Source organism: Anopheles arabiensis, chromosome 2, assembly GCF_016920715.1.
Source record: "Anopheles arabiensis isolate DONGOLA chromosome 2, AaraD3, whole genome shotgun sequence".
NCBI lineage: Eukaryota > Metazoa > Arthropoda > Insecta > Diptera > Culicidae > Anopheles > Anopheles arabiensis.
This window is the reverse complement of record NC_053517.1, coordinates 45,472,395-45,485,282: the sequence shown is the minus strand read 5'-3', so window position 1 is coordinate 45,485,282 and position 12,888 is coordinate 45,472,395. Positions and strand designations below refer to the sequence as shown.

General features: G+C 43.7%; 1 protein-coding gene across 3 annotated transcripts in view; it reads right to left on the bottom strand.

The window, feature by feature from the left end:
* LOC120896814 overlaps window positions 1-12,888 on the bottom strand; it is a 99,747-nt gene that overhangs the window by 15,064 nt on the left and 71,795 nt on the right. For all 3 annotated transcript variants that reach the window (XM_040301269.1, XM_040301268.1, XM_040301267.1), the window contains 2 exons: window positions 6,452-6,853; window positions 3,474-3,658 (listed from right to left, as the gene is read on the bottom strand). In XM_040301269.1, coding sequence (XP_040157203.1) covers window positions 3,474-3,658; window positions 6,452-6,853 — 587 coding nt within the window. The remainder of the gene's footprint in view (window positions 1-3,473; window positions 3,659-6,451; window positions 6,854-12,888) is intronic.

Genomic DNA, 12,888 nt, shown 5'->3' with positions numbered 1-12,888 from the left:
AATAAAAAAAAAACCTGTCGATGATCAAACACGTAAGAGGAAATAAAATCCTGTACTTCTAGAACGATGAAAACTCGCTATAGGACCTTTGGCTACCTTTATCGCTTTCTCCGAATAGTAGTGATTATTTTTATGTTTTTTTAATGTGTTGTTTGTTTGTACTGCAAACACATGGCCTTCTTTTTACGCACATCACAAGAGTCTTCCTTAGCACCTAAGTTGCAGTTGCACAATGGTTAAAAAAAACATTACGCATATGTAATCCTTAACCCCGGATCGATTGATTGCGAGGCAAACAGAATGCACGGTGGTACGCACGCGGTGTCTAAATATGTGTAAATAAAATATTTATGTCGCCTGCAAATTTCACCCCGACAGGCGCCTTTTTCCCGGGGACTTGAATCGCTTGAAGCGTTGGTCGATGAGAACGGAAATTTTATTCTACAAGTATCCCTTCCTCCGGCCCAGCCGTCGAATCATGCTGAGCTGATCGGCTTATTGTATGTAAAACAAGGCATGTTTTAGTGCTGTGTTCTTCCACGGTACGCACAGGGCTACCTGCACCGATGCGAATTTCCACCCGCTGCGTTACACGGTACGCTGGTGCGGTGCGTTGTTGTCCTGGTGGGCGCGTTCATAAAAGGAGTTCGCTGGAACTGGAACATGTTACGCGGTGTTACAGGAAGCTGTTACGAAACCGTTTGAAGGAGAACCAAAAAAAATAAACAACGGAAAGCATTTTGATAGCAACAATAATGCACACAGTGTGGTTCAAAACTCGATACTCTCCAACAGCTGGGAAGGAGAGCCTCGAAAATCCTCAACCAAGCCTGTGAGCATTCCGATGCTAAAGTTCGATCGGAATGCCAACCGATTGAATCATAAGCCTGTTTGGGGTACGTTGGTTGCCACTCCCCCCCCCTCCCCCGTTCTCGTGGGGATCTTTACACTGCCGGAGTTTTACCCCTGGCAACGTAGGCTTCTCATGGTCATGGTTTTACGCCGACGGGCTACATACTGGATGGCCTCGGCAGAAAAAAAACGAACGACCATTTATGTGTTTTACGAGCCCGTGGTACACGAGCAATCGCTCATTGCAGGCAGCATCTATGTTCTAGGTTAGCTGCATGTTTGTCGATGTGAACTCTTGTGCTTTGGGGGTTTTGTTGTTGTTGTTTTTCTGTGTTTTTATTTAAACATCCTGAAGGTCTAGTGCTGAGTCAAAATATATAATAATATGTATAACAGTCGTTCCTCTTAATCGTAGTATAAATTTGCATAAGCACTTAAGAATATGTTTTATAAATGCTTTTTCAAGTCAATTTGTCATCGTTTGTGATGTTACTAATATAAGTCCCACGGGAAACACAAGCACGGTAAGGAGCAGGAAAATGCAAATGATTTTGTTTCGTCGAATTGCTTATCTTTTAGCCGACTAAATCGATATCAGTTAAAAATTGTGGGTCACAATCATCTGATGCTTTGCCTTTTTTGTTTGTACCATAATAGTTGTTATGTGTCATATGGATAACTGATACTATTGTTCCTTATGTTGAGAAATGATCAATTTTCAGCATCATCAACTGTTAATAATAACAGGCTGACTTGCATGTGTGATCACAGTAACGTTTAATTCTATGCAATTCAAAGATCCCAAAAAACCCGTCACTTTAAATGGTTACTTCCGGGTTCGTGTGTTAGCTGTGTACTGTGACGCACAGAACACCATAGTCGTTCACAGATTATCAGCTCAAATGACATCAACGCGCTCGCAACGAACAACAGAACACGAACGCGGACACAAAACCCAGCAATTACGGCTCAAAGTCACAGGAATTACAAATCTCGGATCAATCGATCTGCTTATGTTTGATTAGCTTGATTCGCGAGAAACGGGCTACAGTTCCTGTGCAAATGCAAATCCCCTTCAGTATACATTCATGCACTCTCAGAGCGGCATAACTCACCAAGGCAAAACACTTCGCCGCTTGGAATGGTTTGTATTCTGCAAACGTAACCATTTGCGACAGCCTGTACTGTGGCCCCGCGTGAACTTTAGTGCTGATAATTGGACCGATCGGCCGATCTGGATCGATCGGCACTTTTCTGGCCGCGCACCACTCACCTACCTGAATGATGAATCGAGCCAACGATTATCCTAAATTGCGCACTTGTCCATCCCGATGGCTTCAGTGAGGGGAGGAAAATAACAAAAAAAAAAAAACAAAACAAAAATACAACCAAGGAGTTGCTGTCAAGAAACGGTGCGTTCTGCTGACCTTTCGCCCAAAACACTCACACACACACACACACACACACACACACACATATATATACACAACATGTTGATCCAGATCCTTTGGTTTAGTTTGGTGCTATTAAACCATCATCACCACATCCAACCCTTGGCTGTAAAATGTCGCTTCCACCCTTCGGTTGTTCGGCGAGATACCGTCACAGCGCTTGCATCGTTTGACCGGGACCGGGAGGAGCAAGCACACTTGTTTATCACTTTGTACCCTGGTTTTCGTTCCCCTTCACCGTAGCCGTAGCCCGACTGTTTCCTCGAAAACCACCGGTCGGTGCATTATCAAAAATTTATCTTCCTGTGCTAGCACCTTCACCTTCTTGCGCGTTCTGACGGTCCGCCGTTCTTGCGATCCCATCTATTATGGTCCATTCATCATGCGGTCGTTTCCTCGCCTTAGCTGCGCACATCAATCATTTGTAAACAATTGGCGCGCTTTGTTTTTCGCTTCATGGCGATATTTTACAACGTATGTAAGCGTTTGGTGGAAGGTGGTCGCACGCCAATGCTTGCCTGATAGTGAAATAATCGTCCACCTTTCTCTGTTGGTCCCGGTAAGAACAGAACCGTAATGCCTTTTCCAAATGTTGAAACCTGTTCAAATGCTTTTTTGCGAGAAAATGCGAGCTGATACATTGTTGCGAGCGTGTTTCTAAGCTTTGAAGTAAAGCTGCCTCAAAAAACTTGTTACCCAGGAAAAATCGCAAAGTATAGTAACTGAAAACATGCTTGGATTTGAAAGTTAAATAAAAACTCACAAAAAGGCATCAGTATAGCAAACAATAAATACATAAAAAATATCCAAATAAAATCATAACAGACATTACTACAGTAAAGCTGCAAATGTTTTAATCATTCTAATACTCAGAGAACAACCCAATCGGTTCACTGAAACGACACCGGACAATCAATCCTTCCTTAATGATGGGCGCCAGTCAAATGCAAACCAATTTTTCGACCCACAAACACACAACGCGAGGGCTTTCTTGCAGTGGATCGGCCAGTGGGCCATGAATTATTAATGCTTTTGCTGCCGAGAAGCCGAGATTCGTGCGCTTTGTTCTGCCTGACTGTACGCCGCACGCCCGCCCACCAGTACCAATTTCACAAATAATCCCGTTAGGATGCTTAGCTTCCACACTCGTCACTCCACGCATATACTCACTTTTTGTCAATGTGCACCACCTTCATGTCCATCGAGTGAATCGTAGTGAAGACGTTGGTCGCACCCTGGACGACGCACTCGCGCGTTTCCGGCATGGCGATCGGGGTGCAGGTCGCTATGAAGACGGGCTCGTTACGGCTGCACAGCGGCAGATAGGACAGATAGTGGCCCTGCACCAGTACCACCTATGGGGAGAGGGGAGACAAGTTAGGCGGTTAGCAAAATGTCACATCGAGCAGGAACAGTCCGAAAGGGCAATTTTAACAAGCTCTGGATGGGAGTGATTCCGCAGCGCTAAACGAGGGTGGTAGGATTAAATAATGGCAATCGCAATGAGACCGCGTCGAAGGAAATGTTCATTAGAGCGCGTTTTGCTAAAGGTCATCGAAGCGGGTGTTAGGGTGGGTAAGCTTTTGGTTGAAATGCGGTGTATTTTAATCAATGTGAGCAAGTAAAAGAAAACGTGTGCCTAATCGTTTGGATTGATATGGAAATAAAATAGAGAATCAAATCAGCTAATTTGAATTTAAAAACAAGTAATTTCAAAATAAGGTAATGTGAAAAGTTTTAAATAACATCGTTTGATTAATGAAAACTAAATCACTAAAGTTTAGTCTGGATTTTTATTGTAAAAAAGCAATGAGGAAAAAAGAAATATTATAACTTCTACCGATACCAATACCAACACATCCATTCTCTAGTTGCATTAGTTCCGCTTTGAAGCTGTTACTTCCTCGAACGGAAATCGATACCACGTCGCCACACGTTGGAGATGGATTTTCCCGAGGCCACCGGCCGTCAAAGCTACAATTAACCTGTGCACCCTTTGCGTCACTTTACACCCAGTTACATCACCGAACGTAGAACGATCGATACCAATCCTCCATCCCCTCTCCTACGTGGCGTCGAATGATGTTAGTCCCATAATTTTTATAATTGAATGCTTGATGCACAGCCATGGCACTGATGCTAACATTGGGCCTACGTCACCCTTCTCGGCAAGGGTAGCGGCATTAGAACAGGTGTGAATCAGCGAGAAGGAAGATGCTTCAATCACTGCTAATGTACCATCGATCCGCAGGCAGTGCGCTGGGTATCGTCAAAGGGTTTGTGGTGAGTGATGCTGGCAATTATAGCACGGTGACGTCAATGTGCTTGTCCACTGGATGAATGAGGGAGGAAGGTAAGGGTGCGTACTGGGAGACGCGTGAGGAATAGAAATAATATTATTTGATTCGAGTCAATTACATAGTAATGAGATTTAACTACATCAAACTATGTGTTCCGTGAAGTAACCGTCTTTACTATCTAATTGCTATTTATTGGTGTAAGCGAATTCGTCAAATCCTATTTACCAGACATACATGCATGTACCAAAAATGCTGATATAAATGTATTTTCATCGTTAAAAATAGGTCATCATAAATATGCATTATATGATACAAATAATGAACCGTTTAAAATATTTATTTTTCAGTTTTTTTCCATACCTGCAACGCTTGCAACGAATGCAACGAAAAATTATAAGCTTGATTTACGGATTATAAATCTCAATGTCCGTAATTTGATGACACCGTTCTAAAAAAGCGCTTTGAATGTGAATGATCAACAAGTATTGCTGTCTTCTGCACTGAGCTTTATGGACAGCAACGAATGATGTCGTTTGAATGAATTTCATTTGACCGAGATTTTTTGGTGCCTGCATCAGAAATCCCGCGATCATGTGGGAGTAAAAATAATTGAATGAACTGTTGCTTGCGGAGTGTTGTACATTAAATGGAACTTTTCCCATTAGCTAACTAGCAATTGCATTCAAGAGTACGTCCCTAAAGAAGAAAGGTGACTGTAGAAATGGGCTACAAAATGCTTCCGACTGGTCTGGGTAAGGGTCCGGACTAGCCCTCCTAATAAAGCCGTCAGAGAAAGGAAATGTGTGATCTCTTCATTTCCTGTGCGCTGTGTTTGGTGCAACGAAATCCCTAACCCCAGATGCTGATGTCTTACACTGTTCCACCCAGTCTGGCATATAAAACCACATGGCGCTGCTGCGCAGTGGGTGGAATTTAAGGCATCATCAAGTAGGTGGAATAAAGACATCACTCGTTACCGTTCGGTCGTTCGGTCGGTTCGTATCGATGGGAGTCGCGGTAGTAAAGCCTTCGGAGTCAGAAGTCAAACGAAAATCTTGCATTTGATTGACTTCGTGTCCGCGCACATACACACTCGCTGCACACTATCACTCAGTGTGCGGTGCGCGTGTAAGCGATTGTTGTGTGGCAACGAGCATCAATTCAAATGCGATCGACGACGATGCGCCGGGTCTGGGTTTGGGTTACCTATTCGTTAAAGCTTCCGTCGTAGCAGCGTAAGGTCAGGGCCGGGAATATAAGAGAATGCACTCCCGGCACGTCGGAGGTCTGCGATGCAAGCAACCATACGGACTATGCATACAATGAGACTGGAGAGGATTAGGTTACGTGAAGTGCGCGAAGTTCATCATCATACACTGACGCGGTGTGGTATTGTCGACAGGCGAAGCATTATTCTTATCCGTGCAAAACATCTGAAGCTGGTGAAATAAATTATTGGATCCAATTATGAGCTGGAAAAGCTCGTACGTGTCCAGGGTGTATGGAGGCGCGTGTAGGAAGCTTATTTCAATTATATTCCCCACCACTGCAAACGGACGAGAAGGGTCTGCGTCGGGTAATCGGGCGCAATAAGATTAGTGTTGGATTAGTGTCGTTGGGAGAAGGTGACGGTGTCACATTACTGAGCCAATTTGAGCATTACAGAGTAAGAGCATTGAGCGTCTAGAGAGTGTAGTAAGCAAATAGAGTTAATTTGATGGTATTTTTATAAAATAACATTAAATACAAAAGACTTCAATCTTGTAAGATGTTTTCTTTTTGCATACAATGTTAGCTGGAGCATTGTAAAAAGCTCATATTTGATCTTTGTTTCATCTCTGCACGTACCTTCTGATCACCAAACCGCATCTGGCGCCGTGCATTTCTGCTCACGTTCATACGGCACAGAAATATTCGCTGCTCACCATCCAGAAGCGACGAACCCGCAGACGAACTCGATGACCCTCCACCACCACCACTGGAGCTAGCAACGGACGAACCGGAAGGCGAGGGAGAGCTCCCATGTCCATGATGCAGCAGATGGTGATGATGGCCGTGATGATTGTGATGATTATTGCTAAGCTGCTGATGATTATGCTGGTGATGGTGATGATGGTGGTGAAGGTGGTGATGATGGTGATGGTGACCCGCGTGCTGCGAAGCTCCCCGACTCAGCTCGCTCTGGATCGCACCATGATCCTGCTTGTCGATAATATCATAAACGGAATCACCGTGTATGAGTAGGTCCTCCTGCAAAGAAATGAGGAAGTGTGCGAATGAAAAATGGGATAAATTAATTCATTCCATTAAACGTAGTTTAAATGATAAAAGAAGCAATCGTTATCAACGATTCTGAAGGCAAGCAGTGCACTTGAAGGACACTCCAATTATGGATCGGGAAAACATTCAAGGCGTTGAGGAGAGGTGAACAGATTATAAAACGATTAAACGACGATCAACGAGGATCCACCCCTTACGACAAGGATGCTCTACAAGCAAGGGACAGGATGGGAGGACTTTTGCTTAAAACTAAAATCGATCACTTAACGGGTTGAAGCTGTAGCAATGTACAGCTAAAAGTAGCCTTTCTTCAGACCAACTCGCACCAACTGCAACATTGTGCACAAACAACCTGAACTCCCTCTGCAGCTCACATCCGACTGCTGTTGTTGATCAGAATAAAGGACGTAAAGAATGGGTTCATATCTGATGATTTTCACCCAACCAGCAATGAAAGCACGGAACACCCACCCAGAATATGGGGCTTCTCTTCTTCGATCCGTTTCAGCAGCAGTACGTGCTTGCGGGGTCTTTAGCTTTCCGATTCGTTTCTGATAGTGCAGCTGATAATCTTCCGCTGTTGATATTCAATTTCATCGCAAAACATCCGACGCACTGCCAGGAACCCAACTCCTTCCCGGCCATCGTGCCATCGCTTTCGGCAAGAATCGACGCACGGATCGTGAGATTGTGGTGTGAAACGGCATGAAAGAAAGTAGCGTGAGCGTGGTGTGAAAGAAAATTCTAAAGCCAAAAAGAGCGTTTCATTTGCATCGCTTCTGCTCGACCATTTTTCCAGATGCAGCCAGGCGGAATCAGAAAAGAAGCAAAACAGCAGGTAAATTGAGCCCGGCATTCTAGCCGTTGGCAGTGGCCGTAATGTCGAAAAGCACCGGAATGAAATAATACCCCGCACCCTAGCGCGGTCAAGCTCTGAGATCGGGGAAACAATTTATGTGCGAATAATAATCATCATAAATATCATTTTAAATAAGTGCTGCTCGGGATGGTACGTGTTGGGTGTGACGATATTGGTGGCAGAAGAGCAGAAAAGAGTGGGCAGAGCAGTTGTGGAAACTGTTGAAGCAATATTCGATCGTATCATCATCGTCTTAATCTGCATCGGTATCAAAGGGAAAGAAAATCAATTAAATATGATCCAACGCCTGGACACACGCAACACACGCGGGCCGTTTTGATTTTGCAGTGACATCACAATGTGGCAAGACAATCCTGATATGCCCAAGGGTTAGTAGGAAATTTAACCTTGTCAAAAAAATCTAAAAATATGAATATTCTACATATGTTTCGTATATGGTGTGATTCTGTTAGTGTAAGTTATACAAGTACAATTTGTACCGTTATATTTTTGCTCACTTCCATTTCGGGTTTAACAATTATTTGGAAATTCATATCCTAAACTATTTTATGTTTTATTTTTAAGTTTAAGTAATCTATAATATTTTTGTAAATAACATATAATGAGGGAATGTTTTTGCAGTGGACCAACCATAATTGTGACCGTAGATTGTCCACACCTTTCCCATAGTCCTTTTGAGGGAAACGGATTTTACCGATGTAATTGCTTCATTTAGTCCGGCATGTGTGATCGTGATCGTGATAAGAACGATCGCTCGCGATGTTCGACTGTCCCATGGTCGGCTGTGCCTGCTATGCGATGGTCCTCTGTCGTCAATGTAATAATTGGTGACCGCCCTATATGAGACACGATATGAAGAGGCTGGCCGTCCAGAGAGTGTGCAATTACTCTTATTATTATTGAGGGAGTGTGATTTTCTGCATAGGTTACGCTAGGAATCCGATATGGTGGAGGGGTACGTGGCTATTTAAAATGATTTGAAGTGTTAGCCTTATCCTAAAAGTACACGTATCACAAAACATCTTTCAAAATGTATAAAATAGTACTTATGGTGTCTCTATGTGTAATAAAAATCAAATAAAATTGAATGTGAACGTTGCCCGTTGTACCCTCTAATCAAATCCTTCGTTAGACCAAAGTGGAGCAGCTAGTATGCGTGCGTGTATGGCTGGAGCGTATTTTCCTTCACTTTCAGTTTCCGCCCTCAATTGACCTAAATGTGCGACGATAAATTTAATCCACTGACATCAAAGACTCACCACTACACTTTTCTGTCTCTCTCACACTATGTATATGGTTGATCATTCGAATTGAAAAAAAGTAAATAAAAACACAGTCGTCAAACAGCTAAGGTGTGGTCCGAAGCACGTAACCTAATTGAAATTAATGTCGGTTTATCCTCGGGCTCTGTTTGGGCAGTAGTTTCGATGATGATGTTGCATGCGTGTGTGCGTGTGTGTGTGTTAAAGTTTTCTGTTTATTGAATTACCAACCCATAGGAAGCATCCAGCTGGCCAAGAAAACAAACCATATCCCTGGATGCTGCCGTTATTAGAGGCGCTGGAAGTGTTGATAAATGAATAAAAATTTATCAAAACAACTGCAACCCACTAACCCGGGGACACCATATTCCCTTCCCTGGAGTTGTATCCTGGTCCGAGTATATCGGAGCCATTCATGAGTCATGGCTTCTGGTGGCACGAGAGTGTGCCGCCGAGATATGGTGCTGCCCGTTCCGATCGCCGCGAATATGGCGGCTGGAAGGCTGACGGCAAAATCGATTACCCGTAGCCGCAGTCCTATCGCCATGTTTCACACATTTTTATGCCATTAATATTTTTTTTTTGCTTTGCTCTCCTGGCCGCTAGAGGTTGTAGGTGAAACCAAGAATTAGTGTCCGGTGTTTTGATTGGAGTGACCGGTACGATCGGGCCCATACAACCAGAGGGCTCGCTATCGACACCCGAACGTTGGACGCGGTTTCGGTGCCATAGATGATTGATTGATTTTTAATGGAGGGCTGCTAGCATTGTAATCAATCACAATTGATACTTATCTAAGCGTTGTGGACCGAAGTGGTTGTGTGTAGGCAAATTAAATCGTACTAGGGTGGGGTTTGAAATGGTAATTTTTAATTAAAAGTTTGGTGATGAGTAGATGCATAGTTAGATTAATCTATTAGAAACAGTGGAAAGTAAGGAATATTTAAAACAATGTACAGCTAAGCTCTTCGATCAGTAAAAAGTAAAGATCTTCATATGATTTAATATGACGCTTTCTAACCACTCTCCATGCGAAGATAAGTAGTACTCCGTGGGTTTTTGGTATTCAATTATCAGTTCAGTTTTGATCTGTTTCCCTGTCATGATGCTTTTTGGCATGGAAGAATTTCCTCCTTTTTTATGGTTGGTTTTATTCATTCGATTGGACCCCCTAACGCAAAGAGCTTCTAGTAAGATACGACCTTTCAGTGGTTATCCCAAGACAACGTCACGTTAAACTGCACATAATGCATGACCATTGCACCACTTTGAGTGTTGCGAAAGCATTATAAAATCCCCCGCAAACCGTTTGCTCTCACATAAATAGTGTTCCCATGACAACGAGAGTAGTATCCGATCTATTTTTGATGTTGCTGTTGACCGAAGCTAGTTACCGTTGTCGACAACCTGTTGCAGCGCACCGTCTGCACGAACCTGTACGACACACCTGTGCGGGGGATCAATTGGAAAGGTTAGTGAGCAAACAGCAAAACTGAGTTTGGTTGCATTCGGGGCGAGTGCAACCTTGTGCAGAGGGTTTGCACACCCGGTACTACGCCCGAGTACACCCGAGTTGTTGATGGTGGTGGTGGTGGTAGTAGCGGTGACTAATATGATATCATAATTACATTAATTTATCGATAGCCATTTACTTCGCCCGGGATTATACGAGACTGCATGCTGTGCATGCACCGGTTGCACTTTGCATGTAACCTGAGACGTAGTTTTGCAGGCGACTACCTTGCAGACCGTGTGCAAGAATGGCTCGGTGGTTTAATCGGCTGAAGTGGTACATTTATTAAGTCTGGTTGGGTCTGGTCTGGTGTGGCGTGCTGGCAAAGAAAACAGGTGAACAGAACGGTTTTGTGGCTAATGTAACATAAGTCAGTATATGGGTCGGTTTTGTTGGAGAGGGAACATTTCGATAAAACAGAAAACAAAATGCTCCCGGTTAATGGAAGTAGATGGATTTTAGTAGGGTAAATGTTGTGATAAAGTTCCGTTTCCCACGAGCATAGCGAGGACACTGCACAGGTGTATGGCTCATTCTATTGCCCTTCACATACATGTTGCATGTGGTTAAATTTAATAGAACCAATTGCAAAAAAAATGTAAAAAGAAATGATGTTTATTCAACAAAAAAATAAAATAAAAAAATAAAAATAATATATATTTTTTCAGAAAAAAAATTAAATAGGAAAATAAAAAGTCTTTATTTAAAATCATGAGCTGCAACCTCTCCCCACGCACACCATGCAGAATTATTCAATACGCGTTAGGCGCATGACATGCCACAATTGCCACTTCGGAACTACAGCTTTGATGCTACCCGAATGCATTTGCCTAGGTTGCAGCTGACGTCGTGAAGCAGCATGAAGCAAGTGCAACTTACGTTCAAATATAGCAAACCACCACTGTATACAGCGGAGCGAGTGGAAGCTGCGCCAGCTCCGGTGCCAGTGCCTGCATAGCCCAGAACATACGATGGAAAGCAAAACAACACACTTAATGTAAATGAAATCACAAATCCGAATGGAAACGATCATTTTCCGTGAATTTATTACCCAACCGGTACCGACAGCAAAACAAAAAAATAAGAGGCTGTGGCAAACGGGAGGCACAGATGATGGGGTGCAGCAGGAGACGAGGGACGTGTTTTCGAATGACAGCAGGAGGTAGCGTTGGCACGTTTATCTAAATGTAATTATTACTATTAGACAGCAAATGCGATTAGGGCAGGCGCGGGTGTAGACCCTGTGAGTATGTGAGTGTGTTGTTTCTTTTTTCACAAAAGCCAGATTACCGACATGTTGGCAAGTCGATGAGGCTAATGGTGGGTGTCAAGCCGGTCGATGGAATCAAATTTTACTCTGTGAGCATAACGCATGCGCTACGCGGCTGGTAGTGCGCCCTTGTGAAACTGAGCACTGTTTTTGTTTTTTTTTTTGTTTTGTTCGCTCCGGGAAAGCTCTCCCGACCTAGCGTCAACTGTCATCGAGCTGTCAACCTGATGTCCATGGCTACCGAGCCTCGTATGGACGGTTTGCTGGGTGGTATTTTAGCAAAATCCATTAGAAACTACACGTTGCCTACATCGCCTCGAATACAACATCTACCACTGCCACCACCAGCAACGGCCACAGATTTCCCAACCGCCTGATTGAGGGACCAATTTTTTGTCGACTCATCATCAAACGATGTCGTTAATCGGACAACGTTTATCGATCGATCGCTGGAATTGTATGATCAATGTCCAATAAAAATGGCCACGATTGTTTTTAGCGTATCGATGCGTTGAAAGACTGTTCTACGTCCACACTTCGTGGGGTAAGAGGGATGGTTATGGGAGGCGACTGTCATAGCATCTACCATCACCGTGCCAGAGGTCTCTAAAGCGTAGACATTGAAACAAAACGCACCAGGATCAATATGACCGATTGTTGCTGTTATCCCGCGGCCGTTGCTGCTGAGTTGGTGTTGAAATCTATCAGCGCATGCGTTTGGTTCGGCCCGTTGTCTTTATCTAATTCATCGATCAGTCCTGACATTGGCTGCATTCTTCGGAGTGGCAAGAATTTAATGCCATTTATTTGGGTCACTTTGGACGTTGGCCAGTTTGTAAGGGTCCGTACACGAAGGATTTCGTTGCTTGCTCGCCGAGTGAATGCAAATCGTTTGGGCAGCGTGTGGAACGGTACAGTACGGTACAGAATGGTTGGCAACCCGATGTGGAATGCGGTTTAGACCTTCGGACGCAATCGCACATGGAATCTGGAAAACAATTAAAGCTCAACTTTGAACCCAGTCGTGAGCGTTTCTCGATAACTGACGGGCACCAATGAAACTTTTATCTGTTGTAGGAC